The 24,308-nt window shown below is 39.4% G+C and overlaps 1 protein-coding gene across 1 annotated transcript in view; it reads right to left on the reverse strand.

Moving 5' to 3' along the window:
* Positions 1-24,308, reverse strand: part of LOC148647124 (NACHT, LRR and PYD domains-containing protein 3-like) — a 405,714-nt gene that overhangs the window by 210,031 nt on the left and 171,375 nt on the right. The window contains exon 15 of the mRNA XM_088609314.1: positions 8,820-8,993. Coding sequence (XP_088465440.1) covers positions 8,820-8,993 — 174 coding nt within the window. The remainder of the gene's footprint in view (positions 1-8,819; positions 8,994-24,308) is intronic.

The raw sequence follows: 24,308 nt of genomic DNA on the forward strand, positions 1-24,308 counted from the left end.
GCTTGTCCACCACTCCAGACACACTCCTCACAGCCTGCTGGAGAACGTTTCCACATTTTTTGCAAGCCCACTCCTTCAAGAGTGGTGATGTACTCAGCCCCTCATCATGGCACCAGAGCATGGGGCACACATCCTCAGAGACCTCTGGGTCCCTGGCTCACAGACTCTCAGGCCCTGAGTCTCCAGCTCACTGACTCCACTGGCCTTTCTATCTGATGTCCTCCGAGATCATAATGTAGGTCCCTCACTGAGCCAAGCCCTTCTGTCACAGATTCCTGGACTCACTGAACCTCACCTCTCACACGCCCTCCGGCTGGTCACTTTCAGGGAGATGGCACCCTCTGCTCCGAGTCACCACAAGCAGCTTCCTGATCTTTCCCTGATCTGGAGCCTCCTGCTCCCACATGACACTCACTTGTCCCCTCACGGCCAGTCAGCGCTCCGACTTCCAGGTCCACCTCCAGCCTCTGACATCCTCACTTGAAGCCACCAGACTAAGTCACACACACACAGTCTCCAGAGACTCACTCTCGCACTCAGACCTCTCACATTAACAACCCTGAGTCTCTCTTCATCACATCCCACTCGTGCTGAGACTCAACACACTTTCCGTTATAAAACACAAATACACAACCTCCCTGGCTCCTCACTTTGATGCCACTCTGTGTATACACTGCACAGGTCTGGCTTGTCAGTGTCACTGCCAGTAGCTCACTGATAATAATAATGGACATTTTCATAATTTTATTTTAATTTTATTTTTTATTTTGAAAGGCTAAGAAAACCTTGTCAGGTCAGTAATGTCACTAGTTGTACTGATGGAAATACAAATCAAGGCTACTAAGTTTACAGAAAAAGTGAGAGAGGTGTGTGACAGCTGTGGTGTATGAAATGAGGGTTTGTGCTATGCCTACTTATTGCTCATACATTTCAGGCACCTCAAACCTCTCAAAAAGGCCACATATTGGAAGAAATTGTGGATTACAAAGAAAAAAAAAGTGGATTGCAAACTCTGATCTTTAAGAAATTTATAACTGAGCTGCCAGAGGATAACATCTCTTTTACTATTTGCTTATAAAACTATGACTGTGTGTCTATAACTGCCCATAAGTATCTGTATAATTTTAGATTTTGAAAAGGTTTTGAGATCCATGGACCTGGCTTTATAAAACCTTCATGCAGAATGTGCTGTCTTTGTTCCCCCAGTTTCAGTAGAAGACACTGGAGTAGCACTGGAAAAGCACTGGAAAAAAATCTGGGTATTTTCATGAGCTACAACTTTAGAAAATTGACCTTTAAAGAATGACAATTAAACCCCATTGTTTTGTACCCATTTACAGTGTGGTGCCTAGTGGAAAGACATATTAAAACAAAACTACTGTACATGGGGCTCACACTGTCGTTTTTTTATAAAAACTTGTATTTTATCTGATGGATGCCCGTTTCTTTTTCTTCAATTGTTGAATAAGGGAAATAACATTTGCATCTCCCACTGTTAGGGATAATATACAAATTTTTTCATTCTTTGTTACTCCCCTCTGCTGTATGTTTTTATGGGGTTACCTGGGACATGGAGCTCTGGGTCACCCCTTATGTAAGATAATAGATGCAGGAGACACAGCTTAGTGAATAGTGTCCTGTTACTGTTTGTTACTTAGAATGTTACTCTTTGTTACTTAGATCCTGATATAAATCCTTAAGGATCTATAACAGCTGGAAATTGATGTGTCTCTCATGGATACACTTCTCATTGGACACTATTTGGAATGATCTAAATTTTGCTTTGAGAAATCCCAATCACCAGTTGATCCTTTTTAACTAAATTCCTAGGACACATCTATTGTCTCAGAGTCAGTTTTAATGCATATTACTGATTCCCCAAAGTGCACACTGTGTTCCCAGGGAGTCACAGGCACACTCTCTCCTGTAGTATGGGAAAGCACTGATATTTTAGAGTTTTAAAGTTTTGGGGAAAGGTGTGTGCAACACTGTCCACACTGTTGAAGCAGAGTGCTCCTTATTATTGCTGAATAACCACTTCTATACTGACTGAGCAGCACTACAGAAAAGGGTCTAGCTGGCATTACTGCTGTGAAGACAGTGATTGAGACAGATGGAGAACAGACAAGAGAAAGAAAGAGACAAAGTTAAAGAGGGACAAGACACTGAGGAGCAAGTTTAAACCTGCGAGACACGGAGAAGGGAAGCTTTTCTTACAAGATCAAGGATCTTATATTTCTCATCACAGTTTTATTACAGGGAAGGTGAGACACAGTGGGATGAAGAAGACTGTAGAAAGATGTGTTTGAATATAGAGCAGTGAGTGGAACTTTTCTTTCTATTTAATTCCCACTTGCTCCTAATCAAAATCATGACCCCACCTGCAATATTGATCCACACCTCACTCAGAGGTCCCAAGCTCTCAGACAGGGTTTTAACTCTTGGTATCAAAGTAGTATTGCAAAATTCTGCAAATTTCAGTTCAAAGTCATGAACTAAGTGAAAGTACTGTGTAGCAGCGAGGCTTATTAATAAGACAGAATTAAGTGTTTCTGTGCTTTCCCAAATGAGGCTTCATCTCTCTGTTCATCTCTGTGGTGCAGCCACAGAGAAACTATTCATGCAGGCTGATTTAAAGATGTTTTCTTGATAAGGGACAGCTCCCAAAGGGGGATGCACTTAGCTAAGCCTGGCTATCATGATCAATGGTCATCCATTGGCGCCTATCTGTCTAGGGAGTGCCAGATGGACATCTGGACTGCATTCCTAAGTGTCAGGAGTAAGTGACTCATATCTCACCTTGATCAACCAATCAGGGACTGGTAGGGCCGAGTAACCCACGTGGGACTCTGATGCCCATGGAACTTTCAGCCAATGAATGAGCTGAAGTTCCTCCAGGTAAAAACAGGCAACACAGAGGGCCTGAGAGGATTCTGTGGACAATTCTAAAGGGAATTCAAAGGAGAATTCCAGGGCAGGACGGCCCAGGAGCAGAAGGCTCCCAAGGGCATGACATTCTCGCAACGCGCCTCCTGACCATCCTGAGACTCAGCCCGGACAACCACGGAACGGCCAGTGTGTCCCAGTGCCAGAACTTTCTTTTGTTCTAAGAGTCTAGAGCGGAGGTTGCCAGAGAGTAACCAGAGGTCCACCCGAGGTTAGAACCAGCAGCAGGCCTCGTGAACAGGTCAGAACTGTGGACAGCTGAATCACTATTCAGAACTAGCTCTTCATCAGGAACGAACCGGTCCTCTTCCTGACATGCTGGGACCCAAAGTAATCTTTTCTCCTGTGTGCAAACTTTGCTAGTTAAAGCCAACACTAACTAGCCGATCAGTGAACATCAGCAGCGCACCGTCGCAAGCTGCACAGCACAGCCTGGCACGGAGCCAGAGAGCCCTCAGGAGATCTGAATCCCCAGAGATTGGATGAGTATTCAACTTCACTGCATTACTGTTCGAGAATTCAATTGTTATCCTAACCAGTTGATATCAATTTAATTCCTAAGAGTTACGTACTTGTTTTGAGTATCTAATGTAGAAGTTATAACCAAGTGCATTTACGAAACGGTCTAAATGAATGATATACTGAACGTATGTCCTCTTGATATATATATAACTCTTTGTAACTGACTGAATATATACCTTTTGTATTCTGATAACCCTCTCGATAAGATCTGTTAGGTTTATATGCATATTCTATGTATTAATAAATATATCCTCATGTATTAGTACCTGTGTGTGTGCGTTGTTTGAGTTATATCGCATGGTTGGATTCTAAGGCCATCAAAAGAATCATTTTGTGATTTACTGCTACAATGAATAATTGTCCCAGTAAATGCCCAAACCCTACAGAACTGGTGCCTTCAGAGAGCACACTACAACTGCATGGTAGCCATGTTGGTGAAGGAAGACGAGAATCTGCTGGTCTCACCCCTGGTGAGAGTAAGAGTTTGCGAGGATTGTGATATAAAACTGGCCCTTTCTGCTCACTAGTCGATGTAAGCGAACAAGAAGCCAAAACTTGAAAATGAATATGAGTTTGTTTTAGTTGGTTGGCAGATTGTTCTTTTTTTCAATACTGTATGGCCTGTTTGCTGTGAAGATTAAAGATCTCTCCAAGCTCATTGTTTCTCATTTCACCTCTGATGGCCTCGACCACTCTAATCTCTCTGTCTGTGTACTCAAAGATGGTTTTCCGAACTCATACATCAGAAAGACTACTGAAACCAAAATGATTCTGCAGCTAGGATCACACCTTCTCCCTTCTCTTAACGACAGACTACTGTTCTTTTAAATTTTCTCCATTGGAAGTTTCATTTCACACCTCTCTACACCTATTCTGATTTCACACTTCTTGATTGGCCTCTCTTTTTGTCCCCTGCTTCCGCCTTTCACTTCTCCTTCCTCCCAGCCTTTGTTCTCCCGCTACATTACCTTTGCCTACTGCCCTGTCTCTCTCACACCTGAAGAAGGCTCCACGGCCGAAACGTTGTGTTCTCTTTCTTCTTTTTTTCAGCATGGAATAAACCTATTACTGTGACTATATACTATGTCCTTGGAAAGATTGGACATGCTGACATAACACTGATGAAAGTGTACATACAGTATACACGTACACTACACTACGGACAGTATATGTACGTGGTGTAAGTGTATATGAAGAAGGACACATCTTAATGTGCAAAGTTATTGGCAGGTGATGTCACAGGAATACCTATAATTATTTGAAGAGGATTCAATCTAATAGACTCTTAGACTTATGGAGAACAGTAAACCCTAATGTTCAAGACTTGTCATGTTATTCTACATCATGTGGAAAGCTTTCTAGCAGGATGTGACACAACTGAGGCTCCAGCATCTGCTGCATACTAAAACATTAACTAATTTTAATCTTAATTAATCAGGTTATTTTTTACAACTTACAAGTCACCTCCAATATCTTCTAAAACAAACCATGAGACTGGAACAGACAAAAAGTTTTCTTTCACCGTAGTACAGCATTTTTACTACAGATGCCGTTAACATAAACTGATAATAACAATGATCTCACACACCAAAATGCAACCTAAAAATCAAAAGCTGATGAAAACATAAAATTAGACAATAATTAATAAGAATTGCTTACACTTGTATCACTTTTCTGGACACCCCACTCAAAGCTCTTTACAGATAATGGGGATCCCCTTCACCACCACCAATATACAACCTCCATCTGGATGATGCACCAGTACGCTCACAACACACCAGCTCTCAGTGAGGAGAACAGGGTGATGAAGCCAATTCACAGATGGGGAGTATTAGGAGGCTATGATAGGTAAAGTCCAATGGGAAATTTGGCCAAGATGCCAGGGTAATAACCCTACTCTTTTCGAGAAACACTCTGGTATTTTAATGACCACAGACAGACCTTGGTTTTACATCTCATTCAAAGGATAGAGCCTGTTTACAGTATAGTCTCCCTGTCACTATACTGGGGCATTAGAATACATACAGATTGTGGGGTGAGTGCACCCTACTGGCCCCACTAACACCACTTCCAACAGCAACCTTAGTTTTTTCCAGGAGGTCTCCCATCCAGGTACTGGTCAGGCTCACACCCGCTGAGCTTCAGTGAGCTGCCAGTTGTGATTTGCAGGGTTATATGGCTGCTGGCATATTCACTGGCATAATCACAGCCATAGATGTTAATGTGCACTGAGAAACAGGTTACACACCTGCTAAACCACTGGGTCAATGGAAACCAAAAGAGTACATTTGTTTGGCTGACCACTACAACCAAGTCTGAAAAAAGGGGATCTAATTGGTTCAAATTGCTGTCATTCATTATTGACCATTTAGAGCCCTAGGAGACATCACTGCCTCTGTAACATGACTCAGGAAAGAAAAACAAAACCTCAGCAACTGGTTTGTTTACTTAGCAACCAGGGGTCATCTATTGTCAAGAACTCACCGCTGCTGATAAGCTGGCAGTGAAAATCAATTAAAACTCCTCAAGCACTGCCCAGAGGATTAGTTCAAGTTCACGTTTTTTTGAACAGTCTACAGTAGAATGAAATATCATTCCTCCTGGTCCACGGTGCAAATATAGGCAGGAGAGAAAGGACACTGGCATAGACATTGTAGACAGGATAGTAGTCAGGATACACATAGCACAAAGTGCAGATAGTGCAAATTACAAGGCAATACATTATACAATATACACAACACACTGGGGGGGGTTATATAGCAATATAGCAATAACTATTATATATTTTCATATTTTTGAATACTAATTCTGGATATGTGACCATTATCATTCCAGGTCCTGTATTCACAAAAATTAAGTAACTTTATTTATATTTTCAAATTCATCTTGATGTTTTATCCAAGCTAGTACACATATGGTAACACCTACAAGCATTTTCAGCTGTCTGACAAGGCTAAAATGTGAAAATATGATCTTTTGAAAACAAAGAAAAAAATATTTTTGTTTTTTTTCATCCTGCATATTTCTACCTGGTGAGAGGACACAGTAAGACACATAGTATAAGAAATCTAAGACTTCTACTGTATAATTACATTTTGTAATTGCAGTGTTATTATAAACAATTTGAGAGGACATCATTCCAGGTGGAAATTGACTATTTGGCTAAACTAAACTGTATCTTCAAACACAAAAACCAAAATTAAAAAAACGTGGATCCAGAAAAAGCATTTGACAGGGTATTACAACCTTTTGTATTTAAACCTTGTAGGTTTTCACAATGTTTTTTTTTATATATACAACCAAAAGCACAAGAACAGGCTAATAGTATTCTGTCAGAGAACTTAAATTCATACAGGGGAACAAGACGAGGAGATGCTTGTCACCACTGATATATTCTATCAGAGCATAAGACAACACAAGGAAACAGAGGGAGGTGATATAGCAGGAGGAACACACAATCAGGCTCTTTATAAAGATGGTGTTAGTATATACAGCAGAAATTCAACAACTTTTCCTGTTCTCACAGATGTAATCACAGACTACAGCAACTTGTCAGAATAGGGATTAATTCTGAAGCAATGTTGTGGGGAATCTATATCCCTGGAGGTCAAAAACAAATTTAATTTCCAATAGGAGTGGGATAAGATAAGATGTTAAGCACTTTCAATACCCAGAAACCTAGAGAACACATTAAAATATAAATAAGAGGTGCTAGAAAATCAGCTGAAGCAAGACTTCAATAGATGGAAACTGCTGCCTGTCTCATTCTTGAGAAGGATGAAGACAGCAAGAATGAAGGTACTTCCAGGATTTCTGTCTTGTTCCAGACCTTCCTTATGCATCTCAATGACCATTACTAAAACATCTATTTTATGTGGTTTAAAGTCAGGGTCCCATGCTATTGTGACCATCGCAGTTCCACACAGGCTCGTGCTCTCTGCCGCTCCACCTCACCAGTTCGTCCTGCAACACCTGGGGCACAAAGCCGGGTCTCCGGCGTTACGCAACAGGGAACCAGCCACATGAGCTAAAGGAGACCTCCCTCAGCCCAGGTGGCTGAGGTCCCTGCTACGCGCAGGGAGGGCGATGACGTCACCACGTCCGAACTAGCTCCGCTACACTATTTCTATAAACCCATCAAAATTACTATTTCTTTCTTTTTTTCAGAATACAACTTATTTTCTATGAGATTACTGTATTTAAATTGCAGAATTTATTTTCAGAATGCATTGCTTTGTTCTGCTGAAAGCAAGCAGGGCAGGCAGGCAAAAGTGAAACTAGAGACGCAATTGAAAAGGCAGGGGTTGAGCTGAGAGGAACTGATTAAAGCACGAGGGAGAGTCTAAAGGAGAGTCTTTAACATGCAGGGTTCAAAGCACAGGGATCAGTCCAAGATATGGTCAAACAGGCAAAATCAAAGTACAGAGACAGAGGAGAAAACACTGGGGAAATTCAAAGCCGAGAAGAAGTAAATGAGACTCTAAGATAAGAGATTAAAAAATTGATAAATTTTGCATACCTAAATTATTTCCATAGCTACATCCTTTCAGATGTGTATAAAATATCAGAATATACAGGAGGAATACAAGAGTAAGACACAGGTGAAAAAAGGAGGTTGGCACTTCCACAGCAATCGAAGAATCTAATACCATTCAAATCTGCATAAATCCAGCAATCCCCATTCATGGAGAGAATATGAGTAAAAAGTTCATCTTAAATATTGAAAGAAACACCAATTACAAACAAAATATTATAAATTTGGAATCACAAATTGTTGGACGAATTGCAAGGAAAACCTGGCATATTATAAACACCTTTTGGTATGAAAATAAATTGATGAAAAATTATTGAAGAAATATAAACAAATCCTCATTAGGAGTCCTTTTATTTCTTGGTCAAACACCAGATGAACTGCCTTCAGAGAAAGGAAGATACTTGTTTAGAACTGTCAGAACTGCAGCCATGAAATAAATCACTAGAAACTGGTTAAAGCTGGAAAGACCTTGTGTTCAAATGAAGAAGGACTCCGTGAATGAAATCTCATGAAGAATATTACTCCAGAATTATAAATCAACAACAACATACTGTATACACATGTAAAAAAGATGGGCGAAAGGGGAAAGATTGCATGTCGAGTCTCTCAGTAATGAAATATTAAAAAAGAAGCCACAAACAAGAACTTGTATAAAATTGCACAGCAGTTTTTTGTCTTTCTAGATGCCCCCCTTCTTTTTTGTTCCTTACTTCCTATGTATTTCTTTTCTAATGCATGGGAAAAACGGAATGTTGTGTGTCTCAGGATACCTAAATAAAACAATAAAAAAACTAAGAAATCACCAGTGTTCACTTACTTCAGGGTTGTTAATTTACAGTTGGGATCCCTCAGAGCTGCAGACAACAGTTTCACTCCTGAATCCCCCAGGTTATTATGACCCAGATCCAGCTGTCTCAGACTGGAGTGTTGAGACTGAAGAGCAGAGGCCAGATCTTCACAGCATCTCTTTGTTAGGTCACACCATGAAATCCTGCAGACAAAAAGACAGAAGCACAGCTGAACACCTGCACAGCTCATCCACATCTTTCTGTTTAAGTCTTCACTACAACACCCAGCTCAGCAGTAATATACAACATCATGTCATTATCATCTCAGAGTGTCCATGGAGGAGGATGATGAAGATAACTGCTGCTTCAAACTTTGGGGTCCAGATGGAAGAAGAAACTGACAGGAAGGGAGACAGTGGGAAACAGGTAACACACAGAGTTACAATGAAAAGGAAAACAGAAAGAAAGACTTTGACTTTTAACCATAATTAAAATTGCTTCACAAATATTAGTATATTTTATTATTATGTTATCTTCTTATAGTTATTTTAATTAGTTATAGGGTTGTTGTTGTTTTCTTCAAATTAATCTCAATGTAAATTACCAACACTGGAGTAAGTGAACTGGAGATTTTATTATTGTTGTTTGTAGATATGTTGAGAAAAACAACATTCCCATTTGAAGAAAAAAACAACAACCAGGGTTTTAAGTATAACAACACATAAAATAAAAATAATAAACAATAATAATGTGAAGCAATAAACAGCATAGAGTACACAAACACAACCCCTATAAACCATACAAATCCCACTAAAAAGAAAAAAAAAACAACGATAATGAAACTAAACAAACCCCATTCTTCCCAAAAATATACAACACTGCACACTTTTTACACGTGACTACACATACTCCCACATGTAACATAGTCAAAACACACCGACACCTTCAAACAAGAATCTCTACAATTTAACTGGAGGCACCATGGGCGACTGATTTGTTATTAAGAAAAAAAACAATGACATGTTCCTGCCTAACTTAGGAATTGCATGACTTTTAAAAGCTATTAAAAAGGGGTTTAGTTAAAAAACTCTTTTTATGCGCATTAAAACGGATGATTTTTCTTCCTCGTGAACAGCTGTGAAACTTACGCTGTAAATTACTTTTTAATCAAACATTTAAAACACTTGAATTTCATAAACACAAAGAAAAACATATTCTACTATTTTCCTATGGTATGAAGCAGATCAGTAGGTCTTTTTTCCCCCAATCAGAGGCTGGGAAAATAGCTCCCCACCCACTGCTCTGTGTCAGAGAAGAGGCGGCACTGAGAGAGGGAGGAGGCGCGGAGCTCTGTAATACAGAATGAGCCGTCTGCAGCCTGGAACGCTTAAGGCACAGATCGCGTCTGCCTGTATAACTTAACGTTAAAATTAAGCAACGTAGATCATTTAATATCCTTTAATTATCAGTAAGGAGAACTACTTTCTCACCAATTATATTTATTTTTTAAAACATTGTGAAACCAAGCGGGATCTTATTGTACTTCCTAATGACATGACATTATTTGACAAGATTATACATTTTAATGGCCTTTAGGTTTTTATAAATTTTAGCAAAGTGTCATCAAAAAAAATACCACAAAACTATTCTCGATTGTATTTCTGAATGTAACGTCGAACTTTCTGGGGTACAGTATGTGTGGAGTTTGCATGTTCTCTCTGGGTTCATTTGGGTTTTCTCCAAGTACTCTACAGGTACCTACATACTGGTAGGGTTAATTGGCTTATGCAATGTCTACCCTGTGATGTACAGTATTCTGTGTATTCTGGGTGTATTCAGCCCTGGGCCGTTGCTTGCTGGGATAGGCTTCAGCTCCCCTGTACTGGATAAAGAGATTAGAATTATATATATATAGACTATAAAAATTATTTAATAGTGCTGGCTTAACAAAACATCTTTTCCACTCTGGCACATCAGTATCCATAACTAGTCTGTAAACAAAGTGCCTCTAAATATAAATATCTTCAGATGCTGGCTCTGGATCAGCATCAGCTATGTTTGCCCATTCCTTCAATTTATGTGCATCCTACACACAGTTGAACACTAGCAATTTCACAAAATCTAAAATACAATCCTCATTTCAGTATGTATGTAAACATACAGTCTATTAACTTTATCATCTTCCTCTGCAGTCTGTAACATCTCCTGTCCATTTGTCAAAAGCATGCCTAACCCTCTTAGGAAGTGTCCTTGTTATCAGTGCATTCCTCAACTTTCCCCAAATTATCTTTTTCCTACCTACATCTTTAGTCTTAACATGCTCCATGAGAACTTACTTCTAACCTGTGCCTTTTCATCTAACAATGGTCACAAACAATCTTTGTCTAATTTTACTGTACCTGCCATTTTTTTGCAGCCTGCAGATAACACTTTCAGTTATTCTAGATTAAACCTTTTCTACTATTTTGAGAAACTGAAAATTCCATTGTAATATCCCTGTCTCAACTCCTCTTCATTCTTCATTTCAACAATACTGTTACTACAGGAAGTTTCAGGTCCACATTCCAGCTTCACGGTTGTTCATTTATTTCTTCCTCACTGTCCAAAGCTCCTTTTACTTTCTTAACTCTACTGCTAGTAGATCTTTTGTCCACACATCCTCCCTTGCTTCCTTTTCAAACTTTCCATCCTTCTCCTTCTATTCTCTTATTCTAGCCATACCTTGAATATCCCTATACCTTGCATTTATTTCTAATATACCTGTATGCTGTTATTTTGCATACAGTATGTTGTTTTTTTTTTTGCAAGAGCTCTTCAGACACGCTGTTACTAGCCTGCAAATAACTCCTAATGCTTTGTACCCTGCAATAACTCAGCCTAACTTAAATCCTCAAAAACTGCTTGTATTAATTGGTTTAAATCACAAACATCATATGTAAATACCGGCCATGTAGCATTAAAAAAAGCTGCATTGTGGAACATCACACTGATTTAGTTTATTTAAAGGGAACTAGAGAAACCAGAAGGGTTTCTTTTTCTAGAATCGATGACTGCACATCCTGTTCACTGGGGTAATTAAATCCACACCGAGCAATCTCCAATATGTTCAGAATTTGACAGCCAGAATCCTGATTGGGTTGCATTACGCCTATCTTCAAGTCCATGCACTGGGTTCCTATCAGGTTTTGAGTAAACTTCAACATCCTCATCCTCATTCAGTACCTGTCTGGCTTATTATCTGTCTACTCCCCACCTTGCAACCTTTGTCCCTCTGACTCTGGTCCTCAAGAACATCTACATTCTGTGGGTGACAGGGCCTTCTGTAGCTACACCCCAGGGCTCTGGATTTGTATCCCCAGTGATATCAGAGTCACCCACCCCGAGTGCATTGAAATCTAACCTCAAAACCTTTCTTTTTAGAAAGGCTGTTTTTTAGTGTCTGTATCTGTTTTATTTTCTAACTTCGGTAGCACTTCTAACTGCTTGTCTTTCTTATATGTATTTACTTTGTAACTTGTGGTCCTTATAACTGTTTTTACACCTGCTATATTGTTTTGAGATGCCTAGATATGTACTACATAAAATAAAGTGTATTATTATTGTTATAGAGAAACATGATCAGATTTTCCCTGGTTAAGAAAAAAATATCTAAACTATACTGGTTTGTCACTCTTCTCACACCCTTTTTGTTAAATGGGTTTGCATACTGATCTGATCAATCTAACTGTACATATTTTCTGTGCTTTCCCTATCCTGTTAGATTTATAATTATAATCTCCTTCTTGAAATGAGTCATTTCGAAATTGTTTCAATTTTTCTCTGCTACCATCTTCCACCAACACAGTGACAAAATATACACTGATTTTAACTTGACAGCTGCTGAGTCCTAAATTCATCCTTCTACCAACATTGAATAAAAATGATTAAGATTTCTATATTTATGTCTTTATTTAGTGGTTCCATTAGTGACATCCTAAATTACTTTCTTGGAAAAATGTATTTTATGTGTTGCAAAAAAAACATGACTTGCTTTAACACAATATATTTAAAAATCGTTTCCCCTCGCAATCTACCTGAATGCTCAACTATTTAAGAAGCCTTCCATGAAACCACGTTTGCTACTAATTCATATAAGGCTTTCTGATAAAGTTACTCTGTTTTTCACGTGTGTTAATTTTCTGACTCTTTATCCCATCAAACCTCCAATCTCACCCTGCCAGAAATGCACCTGATTATTCAAGCCCCTCACTCTCTGCCGAATCTGTTTCAGGTTCAGACGTTCTTTTGCAACACACAGCTTTCTCTGATTTTTTGTATATCTAAGCTTTTGCAAGTGTCCCTGCATTCCTCTTCTGCTCTTTGTCTGGTCATGACTTTTTTCTGTTTGCTTATTTCAAAGTAACACCAGCTCCATTTCTAAAACATTTCGCTCATGTGCTTTTTTGTATTTATTTACATTTCTAACATTTATGTCCTAAATTTTAATTTGCCTTAATTTTTTAGACTGAATTTTGGTTTCACCCTAAAAAGCTTACGTTTTCTCTATCTTTTGTTTCTTGTCTTACAGAGCTCTTTAATTGTGAAGTTTCCAGCATGTTTACATTAATCTATGTACATTTTAAACTGTTATTACTGATCACCGAATTATTGCGTTATGGCTTAATTCACCCTTTCCTGAACTTCAATGGCAAGCAGTGCTAGTGCTGTCTCTGTTGCTATCTTTTGCATCTGAAATCTCACTGTTTATAAGAATAAGAAATTAGATTGCTCATAAAAAACAATCACTTCATCATTTTCTTATTTAATAAAATGAGTTTATGTGTCAAATACGCAGCCTACGTACTATGATACAGTGCTTGCTAATACTTGAGTGGACACAAGAGATGTACTATGTAATTCTATACCATTGTATACGAATGCGTGCTACAAACATAAGTGACCAATTGTATTTAGAAAAAGTTATCTCCAGCAAATAGGGAGGTAGGAGAATGTGAGTGATTTTGGAACAATGCAAATCTTGTTAGCACAGGAAAGTGTGACAGATAACAGGAAAAATATTTAAAACAGTTAATTGGTTAATTTGAGAAAAATATACCAAGTGTCTGTGTGTTTCGCTCCCATGCGCATTAAATAAAAACTTATTTTAACTTCTGAGACGGACTCCTGAAACAGAAACAGGGGAAAGTGCAAGCTTGCGGATTGCTAAAGCAGGTAAGACCCACACTATTTGTGAAGAACTTTGTTGGCAAAAGAGTTGACACGTATTTTTACAGGGCAGAAGAAGGACCCTAAGCAAAATCCTCTGAACTCAAAAGTACCAGAAGGAGTTTATCCAAAAACCTTGCTCAGGAGGTCAGACCAGGGTCAAAAACCTGTAAATCCACAATAACAAAGTCGAAATCCAGAAGACAAAGTCAGAGACAGGAGGGAACAGGGAACAGGGAAGAAGGTGTGTCTGATCAGTTAATTGGGAACTGCACTGGAATGTGAAGGAGTTGATTAAGGGCTGTGAGTTCTCTAGGGACATGATGTAACACGTATTATGTGTGGAGAAAAAGCTGCTAAACAGCTCGACCTGCTGCCCCTTTCGAATGACACAGTCAATTGTAGAATTATTGATATGGCAGATGATGTAAAAAGTACGCTGACAGAGCATGTTAAAATGAGCAGATGCTCTTCACTGCAATTAGATGACTCTGTACAGTAGATGCCGTTGATTTGGCCAATTTGCACATTTACATTAGATATGAGTTTTAGGGCACGTCCCATGAGGACGTTCTGTTCCGTTAGCCGCTACCAACAAAAACTACAGGAGAGCACAAAGGTGACAGAGTGCCAGTGTGGAATCAATACGTGGGTGAAATATTCTTTTAAATATTGTAGGAATGATAGATAAAGCTCTGTCGAGATAAGAACAAAAATGCAAGTTAGAGAGAGAAATGTCCACCTCTGCCTATTTCGGTGTGGTTCTATGATGAACAATTTAGTCAGCTGCGTGAACTATTAATACAGGGCTCTCAATTAGAGACATCAGGGGTTCAGATGAGATAAAAAATATTTTACGCTCAGCATTTTACGCACCGGGATGAAAGTTAGGAGGCTGTAAGTGCTGATAATTTGGACCTTCTAGTGGTGACCAGTGGTAGGGCATTTATTTTTCTCTGTTGTGTCTCAGAGAGAAATCTGGACAGCTTTCCTAGGCAGGCTCTATCCCCACACATGTTTCCAGAGAGTGTCAGGGAGAGACAACAGTTGAGATCAGTGCACAGCCTGTACAGAGCTTTCCCCTCAGCTGTGGCCAGAGACAGTTCCTCTAAAGTACGAGACTATTACAGGTCCTAGCAGACCAGGGAAAACAGGAGGCACATCAGGGGGAGGACCCTAAATCAACAGATCCCCCCGAGATGTAGTCAGACAGAATCTGACATGAATATCTGCCTGTACACTGCAGTGAATACAGTCTCAAATTAGCTCACATCCAGTCCACACAGCACCAGCAGCCCAGGTCCATGTCCAGCAGGTGGTGTATCTGGGGGACACTGGCTCAGACCAGTCTGCTGGTGAATAATAAAAAATGACCCAGTTCTGTCTCCATTCTAGTATTGTGGCTGATAAGTTGTTTAAGAGGGGAGACACATTGGAGCCGTGGTTAACATGGCTGTATCACAATGCCAGGGCCCTGCTTCAATTCCAGACCTATGGAGCTACAGGTATCTGCATGGAGTTTGTATATTCTTTCTGTGTTCACACTGGTTTGCTCTGACTGGGTGTCTCCTCCTATCTCTACACACACAGAGAGCACCACTCCTCTAGTAGACTGAGGAGGAAAGGAGGCAGTCTGGACAGGTCAACCCCACATGTGTCTAGTAGAAAGAGGACAAGGGCCAGTTTAAGATCTTCTGATTGATTCAGAAGGACACAAGGCCGGGCCATGAGCAGTTGATGACAACACTTGAAAGTCCTCTAGGGATTTTTTTTTACAGATCCCTGACATCCTGCTCTCCCCCAGTCATGACCATGATGTCATCAGTGTACTCCTATTCTCGGATAGTAGGATCAGGGCAGACCAGAGTGAACAGCCTCTTGCTGACCCAGTGCAGCTGATATAAAAGAGGCTCAATGGCAACTGATCTCCAAAAAGTAACAGAGTACATCAGGGTATTTTCACAACTAATCTCCAGCACTGATCGCTGGATTTCAAAGGCACTGTAAGGCCATGAACTTTGCTCATTTCTTTGTTTCATGTTTTTTGTTTTGTTGTCCTGGATAAGTCTGTCTGGTGAGAGGACACAGTAAGACATGTATAAGATGTATAATACATGTATAAGAAATTTAAGGATTCTACTGTATACTGTATACTTTTACTATATAATCACTTTTTTAATTCCATAGATATTATAAAATGTTTGAAAGGACATCATTCATTGTTGAAATTGACTATTTGGCTGGAGGTCTTATCAGGCTACACTAAACTGTATCTTTAAACACGAAAACTGAAAACTAAAATGAAAAATTATGGGTCCACAAAAAGCACTTGACAGGATATTAAAGCCTTTTGTATTTGAAACTTGTAGGGAATTGGGTTTTCATAATGGTTTTATTGTTTTGCTACGTGCAATGTAAAACCAACCAAATGCACAGGAACAGGCTCATGGTATTCTGTCAGACAGCTTTAATTCATTCAGGGGAACAAGACGAGGACATGCCCGTCACCACTGATTTATGGTGTCAGAGAGTATAAGATGACAGAAGGATACAGAGGAAGGTGATATAGCAGGAGAACACACAATCAGGTTCTTTATAAAGATGATGATATTATATAGAGCAGAAATTCAACATATTTTCCTGTTCTAACAGGCTATAACACGTTTTTACAATTAAACAAAGGAAATTCTGAAGCACTGTTACTGGAGAACCTATATCCCTGGAAATAATATATATATAATTTACGATAGGATTGGGATTAGATAAAAATTTTTGAACCTGCAATACCCAAAACCTAGAGAACATATAAAAATATACTGCAACTAAAGTGCTAGAAAATTAGGTTAAGCAAAACTTCAATAGATGGAAACTGATGCCTCTCTCATTCTTGAGAAGGATGAAGACAGTAAGAATGAAGGTACTTCCAAGATTTCTATCTTGTTCCAGACCTTCCCTTTGCCCCTCAATGACCATTTCTAAAATGTCTATTTTATGTGGTTTAAAGTTTGGGTCCCATACTATTTCTCTCAACCCCTCAAAACGACTATTCCTCTATTTAGTTTCTTTCATAATACACATTCTTTTCTTTGGCATTACTGGATTTAAATTGCAGAATTTATTTTCATAATGCTTTGAGTTATACTAGGTGTAAAAAGCAAGTTAGCTGTCCTACCAGAGCTGATAGAATTCTAGGTCACTGCTACTGCACCTTGGGCCCAGTCTATCACACCTATTTTAAAGCACTGCTTGGAAATTCAGACCACGCAATAATTGTGCTTCAATTCAAAAGTTAAAACAGTTAAGGTGTGGTCTGCAGAAGCTATAGAAAGCCTGAAAGGGTGTTTTGAATGTACAGATTGGAATGTATGTAGCTCTGCTTGTGCCTCTTTGGATGAATACACTTATATTATTACATCCTATGTAAGTTTCTGTGAAGAGGTTTGCATTCCTACAAAAACTTTCAAGACATAAGACAAGAAACCGTGGTTCTCAAAAGAATTGCAAGACCTACGCCATAAGAAGAACAAGGCTTTTATTAAGGGTGACAGGACTGAACATATCTCAGCCAAATATGAACTGCGCTCTGCAGTGAGGAAAGCTAAGAGAAACTACAGTAAAAAACTAGAGGAGTAATTTACTGACAACAACTCAAGAACAGTTTGGAGGAAAATTCTGGAAATTACCAACTACAAGGACTAAAGCTCTGTCACCTTACTTGATGTTGACCCCAGTCTCCCAGATAAACTCAACCAGTTTTATGCTCGCTTTCAAAAACCTGATGTGAAGGCCTCCTCATTACCTTCATTTTCATCTACCCCTTTGCCTCCTCCTTTCTCCATCCATACTGACGAAGTAAGAGCAGTCTTGTTATTCTTCACATGGTTGAATTAATACAAAATGTAAATTAACAACACTGGAGTAAGAGAACTGGAGATTTTGATTGCTATTTGTAGATGTGTTGAGGAAAACAACATTCTCTTTTGAAAAAAATAAACCATTTAAACAAAAACAAAAACAAGCAAGGTTATAACTATAACAACACATAATCAAAATGTGAAGCAATAAACAATCTCAATCAAAATTTGGCAGAGGAATCGACCGTGTGACCGCATCCACTTTGTACAAGTCAGGAAACTGAACTTCAGTACAAAACAGCAGATCAAGAGAGAGCAAGTCCATATGAACCAGAATTCTGCCTCAGACTTTGTCTGCCTCAGGGGAAATCTTTTGACTTGGGATCCATCTGTAAAATTCACATGAATACAATTAATGTTAATACAGTTAGACTCCATTGTCAATAGAGTACTGTACATTAGTTCTGTTAAAATTACTATTATAATATGTGAGAGAGTGTCAATTATGTTTGAGAAAACAAATTATTATACCAAAAAAACCCAAGGAGGCAGAGGTGCACATTTGTATTCCAATTGGGAGGAGAAAAACAAAGAAAAGAACCCCCTCCGACAAACTGACTAAAAAAACAACTAGATAGGCTAGAACAGGAAAGGTGGTACTGTCTAACAATGAAGCCATACCAAAAAAAAGTGTTCCACGTCCTACTCATATCTACACTAACTATCCAAACCAAAAGCAAAAAAGAAAAGCACACAACATGTCTTTCCCCCATCCCTATAACACACCACTCAACTAACCTCATTCACCGTCTACGATCTCTCAGTATTCCCCCTTTTGCAGTCTCATTTTCCCCTTTTTAATGCTTCTGCTTCATTTACTCAATATCCTAATTGGCAGCACCCAGAGAAAAAGCAGGAAAACATTTAGGGAAAAAAATAACTCTCCAACTGAGGACCATAACAACCATTGATATAGATTCCAGGTTAGTTCGAAAACTAACCACATTTCTCCATGATACTGTGACGTTCTGTGACACCCCCAGGAACAGGCATGTCCACAATTCCAGACACACCCCTCACAGCCTGGGGAATGTGTTCACATTTTTTGCAAGCCATCTCCTTCAAAAGTGGTGATGTACTCGGCCTCTCATCAGGGCACCAGAGCATGGGGCACACATCCTCAGAGACCTCTGGGTCCCCGGCTCACAGACTCTCAGGCCCTGAGTCTCCAGCTCACTGACTCCACTGTCCTCTCTATCTGATCTCCTCCGAGATCATAATGTAGATCCCTCACTGAGCCAAGCCATTCTGTTGCAGATTCCTGGACTCAACAAGCTTCACCTCTCTCATGCCCTCTGGCTGGTCCCTTTCAGGAAGATGACTCCCTCTGCTCCGAGTCACCACAGGGAACCTCCTGCTCCTTTCCTGATCTGAAGCCTCCTGCTCCCACATGACATTCACTGAGCCCCTCACAACCAGTCAGTGCTTGGACTTACAGGTTCGCCTCCAGCCTCTGACATCCTCACTTGACACCACCAGAATAAGTCTCACACACACACACACTCACACGCACGCACGCACGCACGCACGCACGCACGCACGCACGCACGCACTCAGACCTCTCACATTAACAACCCCGAGTCTCTCTTCATCACATTATAAGAAAACATACACAACCTCCCTGGCTCCTCTCTCTGATGCCACTCTGTGTATATGCAGCACGGGTATGCCTTATCAGTGTCACTGCCAGTAGCTCACTGATAATAATAATGGACATTTTCATAATTTTATTTTTTATTTTGAAAGGCTAGGAAAACCTTGTCAGGTCAGTAACATCACTAGTTGTCCTGATGGAAATACATATCAAGGCTACGAAGTTTACAGAAAGAGTGAGAGAGGTGTGTGTCAGCTGTGGTGTATGAAATGAGGGTGTGTGTTATGCCAATTTATTGTTCATACATTTCAGGCACCTCAAACCTCTCCAAAAGGCCACATTTTCAAAGAAATTGTGGACTACAGAGAAAGAAAAAGTGGATTTCAAACTGTGAAATTTATAACTAAGCTGCCAGAAGATAATGTAACATCTCTTTTACTATTTGCTTATAAAACTATGACTGTGTGTCTATAACTGCCAATAAGTAGCTGTATAATATTAGATCTTGAAAAGGTTTTGAGACCCTTAGACCTGGCTTTATAAAGCCTTCATGCAGATTGTGCTGTCTTTGTTCCCCCAGTTTCAGTAGAAGACACTGGAGTAGCACTGGAAAAGCACTGGAAAAAAATCTGGGTATTTTCATGAGCTACAACTTTTCATGAGCTGACTTTTAAAGAATGACAATTAAACCCCATTGTTTTGTACCCAATTACAGTGTGGTGCCTAGTGGAGAAACATATAAACATATAGACATTTAAAATGAAACTACATGGGGCTCACACTGTCCAGTTTTTCATAAAAAACTTGTATATTTTATCTGATGGATGCCCGTTTCTTTTTCTTCAATTGTTGAATAAGGGAAATAACATTTGCATCTGCCATTGTTAAGGATAATATACATTTTTTTTCATTCTTTGTTACTTCCCTCTGCTGTGTGTTTTTATGGGGTTACCTGGGACATGGAACTCTGGGTCACCCCTTATGTAAGATAATAGATGCAGAGGACACAGCTCAGTGAATAGTGTCCTAATGTTACTCTTTGTTACTTAGATCCTGATATAAATCCTTAAGGATTTATAACAGCTGGAAATTGACATGTCTCTCATGGATACACTTCTCATTGGACACTACAGTATTTGGAGTGATCTGAATTTTGCTTTGAGAAATCCCAATCACCAGCTGATCCTTTTTAACTTAATTTCTAGGACACATCTATTGTCTCAGAGTCAGTTTCAATGCATATTATTGATCCCCCAAAGTGTACACTGTGTTCCGAGGGAGACACAGGCACACTCTCGCCTGTAGTCTGGTATTTTAGAGTCTGAAAGTTTGGGGAAAAGGTGTGTGCAACACTGTCCACACTGTTGAAGCAGAGTGCTCCTCACTCCCCTCTGGTCTTACTGCTGAATAACCACTCCTCTACTGACTGAGCAGCACTACAGAAAATGGTCTGGCTGGCATTACTGCTGTGAAGACAGTGATTGAGACAGATGGAGAACAGACAAGAGAAAGAAAGGGACAAAGTTAAAGAGGAACAAGAGTGAGGAGCAGGTTTAAACCTGTGAGACAAGGAAATGAGAGGGGAAGCTTTTCTCACAAGATCAGGCATCTTATATTTCTCATCCCAGTTTTATTACGGGGAAGGTGAGACACAGTGGGATGAAGAAGACTGTAGAAAGATGTGTCTGAATGTGGAGCCCTTAGTGGAACTTTTCTTTCTATTTAATTCCCACTTGCTCCCAATCACAATCATGACCCCACCTGCAATATTGATCCACACCTCACTCGGATCTAAAAGGGGAACTGCAGTCCCAAGTTCTCAGACAGGGTTTTAACTCTTGGTATCAAAATAAATTGACAGTATTGTACAATTCTACACATTTCAGTTCAAAATAATGAATTTTGTGAAAGTACTGCATGGTTGCCATGTTGATGAAGGAAGACGAGAATCTGCTGGTCTCACCACTTGCGAGAGCAAGAGTTTGTGAGGATTGTGATATAAAACTGGCCCTTCCTGCTCACTAGTCGCTGTAAGCGAACAAGAAGCCAAAACTTGATAATGAATATGAGTATGTTTTAGTTGGTTGGCAGATTGTTCTTTTTTGCAATACTTAAAAGAATCTAAAAAAATGTGCACGTTTTGTGAAAATATTTTAAATTAATATGGTAGCAAAATGTGCTTGCTCTAAAGCATGTTTACAATGTAACTAGGACACTTTTTCGTCACTGAAAAATCTGTTGCCTCATTCTGAATCAAAGACAATGATGGCAATATGGCACTATGCATACATTGAAACTTCATCTCTTTTGCGATATAAATTGGAAGTTATGTTATGGCACATGATATTGTGTACTTGGTAGCTTTATTGTGTTTGAAATGTACTCATCATTACAGATTCATTATAAAATTGAAATGTAAAAATAACATTGCAGTTCCCCTTTAATATAGGATAATATTTCATATATCAATATTTAAGGTACAAATAAAACCACTAATGAGTTAAAATGAAACATTTTATGAGCTAATGCATATTTAAACATTCACAGTTTTAACAGTCTATTACAGGTCTCAAAAAGACCTTCAGGTTAATGCATTAAATGAAACCCCTAAACCAGTCGTTGACCTACAGTATGCATGACATTACTGGCACACAAAGGGATTTTTAACAGCATGTGCAAAGAAAATGGCATGTGTAATAAAAGTCTAATGGGCAGCAAAGATATTAAGTTCAGAAACAATTAAATCTGTGCTCGACTGTAATTCCCTGCAACATATATCCTAATGAAAGTTCTTTGCCACAGAAAAAAAAATGATTCATTTGGTTATTTATTGCATTATTTGTAGTGGAGTTAGGAAATTGTTTTCACAGCAAAGCTCACAATCTGTGCCGCTGATAACATCAGACTTAAGTGTAAACGCAAACATTTTGCACAAAATGACAGTTGAAAGAAGAAATCTAAGTCAGATGTTTGCGTATTTGGAGAGAAGAATATGGATTTGTTAAACATAACGTCCATATTGTTTGTGCTCTAGAATGTGAGAGCATCGTTTGTCAAACATCAAATTTTCAGCAACATTTTCAGACAAAACAGGACAAACACTTCAAGGATGAGTTGGACAAGGCTGAGTCTATCAAACAGGCCACAGCAAGGCACAGAAAACAAAGCAACAGCTTTAAAATGACAGTCAGACAAAGTGTTGTGAAACATGGAAAATCATTTACAGATAGGGCAAATATAATAGAGCTTTTCTTATTTGTTCTGATGTTTAATTAGATTGCCTAACAAGGAGATGATCATCTCTAGAATTAAGGGTTCACCTGTGTCTGCTAGATCAATGAAGAAACAAATAAGTGAAATGTCTGAAAATGTTAACAAACAACAGACATTGGCATTAAAAATATAAAAGTATTTTGTGTTGCACTTGATGAGTGTGTGAATATAAACAATGAAACGGCATTGTCAAATATTGTGAGATATTGTGACTGAGATGGAATTTGAGAAGAGCTGAAGATACAGCTCAGAAGATCATTAATCATTTTGAGGAAAGAGGGAATGATATGAAGGAAATATTTTCTTTGACGGCTGCCATGGTAAGAAAACTGAGGAGACTCGTTAAGATCATCGTGGATCACATTGGCCACCCCGTGGTAGATTTTCACTGTATTACACATCAGGAAAATCATTGTGCCAAGATTTTGAATTACTACCTTAATAATGTGATGATTATGGAGGTGAAAATAGTTTATTTTCTTATTGCTCGATCTCCCTTGACTCAGTTTCAATCTGTTCTTCAGGAGATGGACAGTGTGTGCAAGGACATTCCTCTATACCAGCAGCCACATTACCCTGCAGCTCACGGCTTGCAGCCCACTGAAGCTCAACAGGTGTGAGCCTGGTCAGTACCTGGAGGGGAGACTCCTGGGAAAAACCAAGGCTGCTGCTGGAAGAGGTGTCTGATGTCTGTGTGGGTCCTAATGCCCAAATATAGTGACGGGGACACTATACTGTAAAACAGGCACCATCCTTTGGATGAGATGTAAAACCAAGGTCCTGACTCTCTGTGGTAATTAAAAATCCCAGGGCATTTCATAAAAAGAGCAGGGGTGTTACCCTGGTGTCATTTGGCCTTTACCAACGATGGCCTCCTAATAATCTCTCTGAACTGGTTACATTACTCTGCTCTCCTCAGCACTGAGAGAGAGCAGAGCTGGTGTATGGGGAGTGTATTGGTGCACTATGGCTGCCGGTGCATCAATGAGCTTTGAGTGGAGTGTCCAGAAAACAGCAATATACAGTAACTGTAAGCAATTATTATTATCATACAGCAGAGTTTGTTGGCTAACCCATGGCAAGGATTTGGCAGGCATGCCTTCATGTAATCAAGATCATTTTGTCACAAAAAAAAGCCAAAAACTACCTGAACTGCATGATATAAAATGGGTTATAAAACTAATGTTTCTAGGTGACATTACGACACAAATGAATGATCCGTCTGCAGGGTGCAGATCAAACTGTTATGGGTCTTTCTGAAAGTTGGAAAGCATGTCTTGCAAAAGTTGCCATTTTTTCTTGGGACACTTTTCCATTCAGCAGTGTGTTACTGAATGTGACCCACTTGTCTAGCTGCTTAGCCACCATGTACATGAACATACTGTTTCACCTTGAATACTGATCCAATGGGACAGCCTGGGACAGCCCAACATCATGTTGTCCAGAGTGTCACAATCTATGTCCAGAGTCCAGAGTGTCACTAAGGACAGTCTTTTGGGTGGAAATCTGGAGGAGGAATAGATATGGAGAAA

Source organism: Lepisosteus platostomus, chromosome 16 (genome assembly GCF_059453375.1).
Source record: "Lepisosteus platostomus isolate fLepPlt1 chromosome 16, fLepPlt1.hap1, whole genome shotgun sequence".
Taxonomy (NCBI): Eukaryota; Metazoa; Chordata; class Actinopteri; order Semionotiformes; family Lepisosteidae; genus Lepisosteus; species Lepisosteus platostomus.